This window comes from Engraulis encrasicolus, chromosome 4 (assembly GCF_034702125.1).
Source record: "Engraulis encrasicolus isolate BLACKSEA-1 chromosome 4, IST_EnEncr_1.0, whole genome shotgun sequence".
NCBI classification, from domain to species: domain Eukaryota; kingdom Metazoa; phylum Chordata; class Actinopteri; order Clupeiformes; family Engraulidae; genus Engraulis; species Engraulis encrasicolus.
The window spans coordinates 48,331,703-48,340,068 of NC_085860.1; the positions used below are offsets into that span (position 1 = coordinate 48,331,703).

General features: G+C 45.0%; 1 protein-coding gene across 3 annotated transcripts in view; it reads right to left on the reverse strand.

Moving 5' to 3' along the window:
* LOC134447891 (creatine kinase U-type, mitochondrial-like) overlaps positions 1-8,353 on the reverse strand; it is a 15,861-nt gene extending 7,508 nt beyond the window's left edge. Inside the window, exons 1-7 of one of the 3 annotated variants that reach the window (XM_063197603.1) lie at positions 8,266-8,353; positions 6,412-6,629; positions 5,411-5,609; positions 4,156-4,251; positions 2,931-3,152; positions 1,944-2,029; positions 1-40 (exon numbers count right to left, since the gene is read on the reverse strand). The exon at positions 1-40 is cut by the window's left edge and continues 84 nt beyond it. In XM_063197603.1, the coding sequence (XP_063053673.1) occupies positions 1-40; positions 1,944-2,029; positions 2,931-3,152; positions 4,156-4,251; positions 5,411-5,609; positions 6,412-6,563 (795 nt within the window). In that variant the 5' untranslated portion in view covers positions 6,564-6,629; positions 8,266-8,353. Of the gene's footprint in view, positions 41-1,943; positions 2,030-2,930; positions 3,153-4,155; positions 4,252-5,410; positions 5,610-6,411; positions 6,630-6,749; positions 6,862-7,732; positions 7,852-8,265 lie in introns of those variants that run through there. The other 2 variants (XM_063197601.1, XM_063197602.1) reach the window with 2 other exon arrangements.
* Between the last annotated feature and the right edge of the window lie 13 nt (positions 8,354-8,366).

The following is an 8,366-nucleotide window of genomic DNA, read 5'->3' on the forward strand; positions in this document are numbered from 1 at the left end:
CTCGTTTATCCAGATCAGGAAGGTCTTCTCGTTATTGTGCCTGAATCATGCGGCAAATATGCAATGTTTACATGAAGCCCAATGTTTACATCAGGGCTATTCAATTAGAATTCCATCTGGGCCACATTTCGAAACCAAGAACTGCAGTCGGGCCACACATTTTCAGACATCACGACCACTGAAATGACATTTAAAAACAGTAGTCCACAAACACATTTTAAACATGTTCCTCTAACCTAAAAACTTAACCACATTGAATGTGAATGTATAAGACAAGCAGAAGATTCACAAGCAATAATGTGTTGCACTGCAGTAACAAAACTGAAATGTATACTGCTTCAGTTGGAGGCCATGTCTGGGCCGCATGTGGACTGCATCTGGGCCGCATGTGGCCCTCGGGCCTCCAATTGAATAGCCAATGTTTACATGAAGCCCTATGTTTACATGAAGCCCTCCAAAACGCTGACACTGGCTGGTCACAGCTGTTGCCTGGCTTTTATTAGCCTGGGGTGCGCTTCTCAACAGTGTCGTTGCTAACTAAGTTGGCAACTTACTTGGTTGTAATGCAATTTCCCATTGGCAACTTACTAAGTTGCTAATTGGTTAGCAACGACACTGTCGAGAAATGGGGTCCAGGTCTTGCCATATCTTTAGTATCCATTTTGTTCAAATGGTCTGGACTAGGCGAATTTAGAACCAGTTACAGGTGGGAAGGGTGAACTGTTGAAGTTTGAAATGTTTCCATCTGATTTTATCCAATGGCTAACGTTTGGTCATGATGTGTAATTGTCCCTACCCCATTCACTGAATTGCTCTGTTGGCAAGATTTTTTATTTATCTGACACCAGAAGAAGACCAAACCAAGCCATAAAGGGAATAACAACTGAGCGCATGTTAGCAGATGTCAAGGCCAGGCTAGTTCATTATTTCTAGAAAGACTTTACATGTTGGACTTTTGCTACAGTAGAGTTGGATAGACACCCTAGCCATTGATTGTCATGTGATGTGGCACAGTTTAATAAAATGTCTGTTGAGGGCAGGTAATGACTTAAATGCAAACAAAAGCCACTTATTTCTAGCCTTTGGGGAGGCACAAGCTAGCAAGGTTGACTGGCTAACCTGAGTAAGATATTTTGTGACAAATAGACTAGACTAGAATAGAATAGAATAGAATTGGTTCAGTGACAGATTCACTACCATTTATACTTGCACTGCAAACACCCACAAAAAATGAATGTGACGTCACGACATGGTGGCATGGATTGACTATGCTCACTGTGGAGGGCGGGGGGCAATCGCTATTCCGACATAGCGCTATTCCGACATGCCGCTATTCCGACACTTTTTAGGGGTTGGGGTTAGGGTTAGGGTTAAGGTTAGGGATGTCGGAATAGCGGCATGTAGGAATAGCGGCGGACGGTGGAAAACGTGTCGGTATTCCGACAATAGACATTAACGTTGGAATAGCGACATGTCGGAATAGCGCCACGTAATCGAGGAGGGCAAATGAGGACTCGGAGGAAAGCCCAGAGACGGATAGTACAACAGCGGGCATAAATAATGAAGGACGGCCTTGGCACGGCGTGGGCACCAGTAATCGATGCTGGAGAGGGCCGTTGTGGTAGAGCACACTGGGCATCACTCTATTTCTGTGACCGCACTGTAACTGGAGACGGGGAGAGGGCACTGTCAGCATCACTAATGCACGGCCTCTCTAATCCAACCCCCGAAAAGAGAAAGTTAACAACAAAGCACGCATCCGGTGTTTCTGCAAACACATGCTGTAATGCGTTAAAGACATTATTGTGAAATTTAATTTATGGTTGGCAATGAACACCATCAAAACACCAAATATGTGCATTTAGACTTCTTAAATAAGAATTGAATAATTTGATCGATGATTGATTGATTGGACATTACTGAAATAACTTTATGAGACCTACCATATTCCTCGGGCATCGGGCCAGTCGCGGGCCATCCCTGCACAGGTCAGGAGGGGTGACACTGGCTTATCAAACAGAAAGTGATCCTGCACAGACACAAGACACACCAAACATTTTTATTACGATCCCTCAATGCAGTGCAGGTCACACTGGGTCATGGATACCCCTTGGAGATCAAAGCAATTCTACGTTAAGTGCAGTGCATTTGCAGTGCAATTGCAGTGCAATTCTACGTTAAGTGCAACAAGAAATGGATTTTCAAATCCCCCTAGTAATACTATATTTTTCAGGTATAGGCTATATGTACAGAACATTATTGCATTCATATCATCCCCAATCCCACCCACATACAGATTTAATATCATCAGCAACTTATCTTACAAGACAACAATTATACAAAACTATTCATAGAAAGCTGTCCAGGGAGACTAGGACAGAGTGTCTGAGTAGGATGTGGACTGTCTGAGAGGGCAGATGGTAACTGAACTTTGGGAACCGCTGTCACAAAGCAGTCACTGTCTGATCATCTGTCTGGTCTAGACACTACAAGGCAAGGACACCTTGTTAAAGTGCTCCAGCAACCCTTCCTGGGTCAACTAAGACCTCTCGTCATGAAAAGCCCAGAGGATGAAAATGTAGACCTATACATGGTTTGAAGTCATAAGAAACAATTTCAGTCATGTCTAATAAGTCTAATATGTCTAATAAAAATAAACTGGTTTCAGAAACCCTCTTTGAGAATAAGACTATAAACATCCGGAGAGAATGAAAATCTGAGCAAGGTACATCCATCCACCCATCTTTCCATCCATCCACGCCACGGAGCAAGATGACCTGGCCAAAAATGCACTTTTCTTAATTGTGGCCACACTGCTGCTACACCTTAATTTCCTATCTTGGAATGAAGGACGTCCATCCATCCATCCATCCATCCATCCAGTTCAGTTCCTCTCCACAGAAGAAGAAAAGTGCCCTCCTGGTGCTTACATCGATGAGCTGCTGCTGTTCCTTGTCGGTCATCTGCATGAGACTGTAGTAGTGTCCCGACAGGTCTCCGCCCAGGCCGGCCAGCGCGTCCACCACCACCCGCTCCACCTCGCGACGCTCCGCTCTCGTGCAGGCCGGAGGCAGGCTGAGCCCGCGGATGCTGCGGCCCGTCCGCACGCGCGAGGACAGCACGTAGCGATCGTCAAACACGCCCGACTTCACCTGGGGACACATTTAACATGCACACGCACACATGGAGAGAGAGGTATGAGGCTAGGTCATTGTTAGGTGCGTTTTATCGCAATGTGTTTTTGTGCATGCGTAGGCCCATACTGCACGCCGTAGCATCTGAGGCACACTGTAATACCCACAGCGATCAGGCTATATAACAGCAAGCCCAAAGCAACTTCAGCACTTTAGTTCCCTCACCTGCCCTAATTGATTTAATGCATTTTATCTATTTTTACACAGCACTGTTTTTACTTCTATTGTTTTTACCTATTGTTATTGTTATTTCATTTTACATCAAATGTTCTTATCCCTTATTTATTTTAATGTGGTATGTCCAGCATCTACTGTCTATGTGTTGCAGTATGTCCTGAGGAGATGTGAAATGTTGACCACTTGAGTTTCCCCCTGAGGGATAATAAAGTTTACCTTGACCTTGACCTTGACCTTAATAGTCATTGAAAGGTTAATTACCGTAGTACTACTCTACTATGACACAACACAGGGCCTTTAGTAATGCAACACTACTTGGTCATTGCCATTCTGGTAACAACAAGTTTATAACGCTGTGTTTTAACGGGTTAAGAATGTGATGAAATAGCATAAAATGTGGTTGAAATGTGGTGAAATAGCTGGTTTGTCACCCTATCCTGTGTGTGTACAGGGAAAAGAGGGATTCAATGGGTTAAGTGTGGAATGCAGTTGGGTAACGGCCGTCTGATGAAGGGCACTGGTGAAAAAGATGATGTGGGGTTCGGTGGGTGTGGGGTGGTCTGGGCTGGGGTTAATTGCTGCGGCTGTAGAAGGTTAGAAACGCATGATTCACTGAACAGTTGCATTTGACCCGAGTCAACTTGGATTCACCTGGTTGATTTGGAATTGGAATTGGACTTGGATTGTATGGAATGAGTCCAAGTTGCCCATCACTGATCCATGGGTACATTCTGTGTGTCAGTGACTGAAACCCCCTTGTTGAGTTTTATTTGTGGTGGTTTACCTTGCTGGAGTCCAGATCGGTGGGATGGGTCATGTTTCTGGTGTCATACCCATTGTGTCTCTCCTTGATGACAGGGTCAAAAAGGTCTGCAAACACCTACCAGTCAAAATAAGACATTTTTTAGTTCTAATACTTGAGAAGTGGGCTTACATCAACTGTTGAATCATGGTTGTTTCACTCATTATGTGTATGTCTCTCTCTCTGACATACACACACACACACACACACACACACACACACACACACACACACACTTCACTGTTATGAATCTTTACATATACAGTGGCACTGTCATGTTGTGTTGACTTCCTACAATATCCATCCTTTTTAAGTTGCACATTTCAGACTTAGGACGACAAATGATCATCAAAGGAGTACCACTGTGCATAACTGGCCCATGGCTTATGGGCATTTAAAAACAAGCCATGAAAAAAATAACGCGTACGTGACTCATTACATGTTCGTAAAAAAACAGGCTTCTCATGTCAGCAGGAGGTTGAGTCATGGTAGAGATTTAAATGTGTAGGTCATGAAGCTCACATGAAAAGCAGAGAGCCTTACAACATATGGGCCACATCTGCCATGCTTCTGCCTGGGTAATCCTAAAACCTTGCTGCGTGATACTGTATGCCATATCCTGCAGTCCACGTATGTTCATTGTATCATGTTTGGTATGTTTGATATGTTTGGCTGTAGCTTTTAGTCCTGTACCAGCAAGAGTAATGCAGGGGGATCTCCTACAACTTCCTCTGTGGCTGAAGTGCCCTTGAGCAAGGTGTGTACACTGTACAGTCACCAGACCATTGTTCCAGGGACTGTAATATATAACTGCAAGTGGCTTTGGATAAAAGCGTCTGCTAAACGTAAGGTTTCTCAACAGCGCGTTTGCTCACTGGTAAGTCAGATAGGTTTTAATACTGAGGAAACAGGGAGGCAGATCTTGCACCATCCATCCTCCTCTGAAGCTCCCTTGTCCTCTCCTCTCCTCCATTCACCCCTCCCTCGCTCTGTCTCTCCAGCTCTCCCTCCCACATCAGACTCTGTACTGCAGTCTTTTTTGGGGGCAAAGCAGCAATAAGACTCTGCACACCGACACCCACATCAGTATGCACAGTCCTGAAGCAACACACACTGTAGGACTCATGTCAGGTAAATACAAATGTCTGCTGATCCTTAGAGTCTCTGCTTATAGTCTGGTCTGATGCTGTAGTCACACACAGCCACGTCCCACAAGTGACTCTGAGACTCCGGTTACCTCGTATGACTCCTCGTCCCCGGCCACCATGCCCACGGTCTTGATGAAGGGGTGGCCTGGGTTGTCCACGCCAGTCTGGATGGCGTTATCCAAAGTGAAGCCATTTGGCGTGGCTTTGTCACACAGTTTTGCATACACGGCGGGAGTGAGATGGCTTGCCATGCAGTTGTTATGTTTCCGAAGGTCTGGGTATTCTGCACTATTGGGGGACACAAACACAGGGGGCATCTGCTTAGCCTGGTTGAAGTGATTTTTCCACACAGACAGTCTACATCTGTGTTTTGCCTGTTAGGGAACGTAGCCGAGTGATATCTTAAGCTCACAGGCTATAGAAACAAGATGTCAGCAACTGATGGATGATTATAGGGCATGACTACAATGGCTTTCCACACACAAGCAATCGCCTTTGTTTAATCCCTTACAGCACCCTCCATTTCATTGTTAGCCTACAAGTTATTCGAGACGTTCATTCATTCTTCTGATCAAGAGACCTCACGGTCTACAGCACGGATGCAGCCTGCATGAGTCTGCCTGAATTTAGGAAGCGGTTCTTTTCAGGTCAAATGAGGACAGTCCAGACCGTTCCATATACACACGTAGCCTAAACACTACAATAGCCTATGTCGGACGGCGCAAAGGCTCGGTCCTTTTGAGTCATTTCTTTATTTCTTGCACTTCATCAACATTCATAGTAAACACATATAGAAATATTCAGTCGATTATTATAAGCAGAATGCATAAAACGAACCACAATACTGTTTTTCCCCGCCATATATCATGTTGATTGGTTGCGCCTATATAATTTTATCAGAGCATATCGGCAATCCTCGACAGTCCATCATTTTTATAAATGTGTATTCAGTTCATAAAATTAGCATTATTATGGCGTAGGCTATGCATTACTGACTGGGTGTAAGCCACTAACATACACCACTGTGAACCACTTCAAATAGTTACTTTGGGAAAGAAAAGAAATTCTGCAATGCAATTCTTCAAATTACCTGGCTGGGTATAGTCGCCGAACCTGCGACCCGGCGCTTACATGTTGGTCTCTGGTCAGAAATATTCCTGCTGTCAACGTGCCAGCTCCTACTAATGACAGAATGCCCACATGTCTTTTGGTGGACAAAATCCGGGCGAAATTACTTGCCATGGTATATCCACAAACCGAGCGCCGACACAGGTAGAGCTGAGCAGGGACCTTGACGTTGATGTGCCGCTGAAAGTACCAAGAAAGATGAAAACAGATACTTATATGAATACAGTCGTGAATGGAATACACAATGGCTGGAAGAATGCACCTTCTCCGTCTTAAGATTAGTATGTGTGCAGCTCTCACCCCGCTCCAGTCAGTGTTTGCAAATGTAATACAGGCAGAGAACAGAGGCACAGCAGATTGTTGGAGGTGCTTGGAGCAACGGGATAGGCTGCTCGCTGGTAGGCTAGAGCGCGCGGCAGAGGAGGTGTACACCAGAACATAACTCTACACCTTGCCTCGAACAAGTCTATCATTAAGTAGACATTTATGAGGGCAGGAAGTCAGGCACTGTCAGAGACCGGGCAGCATTTAAAAGCAGGGATGATCATGACATGGCATGCAGCAGGCGGGTGATGACCAACACAATTGCAAATCACTGGTTTAGACTAAGAAGATTCACAAGTATACAGGGTATGTGCATTTGGTGAGGTTGAGTGGCATAATAATGTGCTGTGTTACTTAAAAGAGAGAGACTTTCTTTCTCTATTAAAAGTGGGACACTTTCTGTGTTCAGATGTGGTGTTGGGGGAGGGGTGTTTACATCCACCCACACATGCACTGCGCGCACAGCCAGCGCTCAGACAACTCTTTTCATATGTTCTCCTGGACCATTTGTTTGCCTGTACATTTCGTTTAACCAACAGTTTAAAATGTTGCTGAAAATGGATGTGCGTCTCGTTGCGTAGTCTAGTGGTAGCCTAATCCACGTACAGTACGTAGGCTACCAGCCGTACGCATGCTAGGCAAGCGCCATGGCCATGGGTGCGCGTGCAACCTTTGCGTATCAGGCGTTTGGTCATGTACTCGCATTTGAAGGAGAGCCATCAGTACATTTCCATTAGTTATCATTACAGGAGAAAGCAGTGTTACTTGCTTTAAAGTTGTTCAGCTCGGCGCTTTGCTGGATAAGAAATACAACTTAAACCGATATGCATTTTGTTTTAAGTCTACCAACACACAATGGAGCTACTGTATGGAAAGTTTCCCGGCTAAAACCATTGCTGTAAGTAACGGGAGCGCGCGCGCATAACACTTTTTCAGCCTGAATTATTGCGACGAGTTACCTCGGCAGTCGAACTTCTTGTGTGTAGCCATGTGAGCGACACCGCTGTTGCGGGAATGAACGAATCTGAGCATCGACGATTGTAAAACCATAGCCTCCAACAGCACAGCTGGTAGCGGACCGCCATCGGACTGACAGTTGGCAGGTGACATGCTCATATGACACTGACCCCTCTGCACAGAACATTTAGGCCGTCTCTCATTGTTGGGGTCCCCATTAAAACGTCCTACATATTACGCACAAAAAGAGAATTCCGCTTTTTTCTCCAAGCCAGATGTAGTTAGAAGTAATCATTGTCAGATTGATTAAGTCAAGAGCTGCAAAATCCATTTCAAATTATTTGCAAATATCGGTCACTCTACTCAATCGGTTGAACTCTGTCCATTGAAACACCCCCTCACCACACCCTGGTGAACAATGTGCCCTCTCTGCCATTTAGACCTTTGATACGTTTGTCCACCTCCATTGCGCATTTAACCTATGCATATTCTGTAATGTGAACATTTTTTGATATGCCGAGTAAAATGCACTTACTTTGGTGCTGCCAAGCCTCTGTTCAACTGACTTGTCACCTTGAATGTCACAGAAAGGTAGGACCTGGAAAAGGTGTGTCGCCCTTATCTTCCTGTGATTAC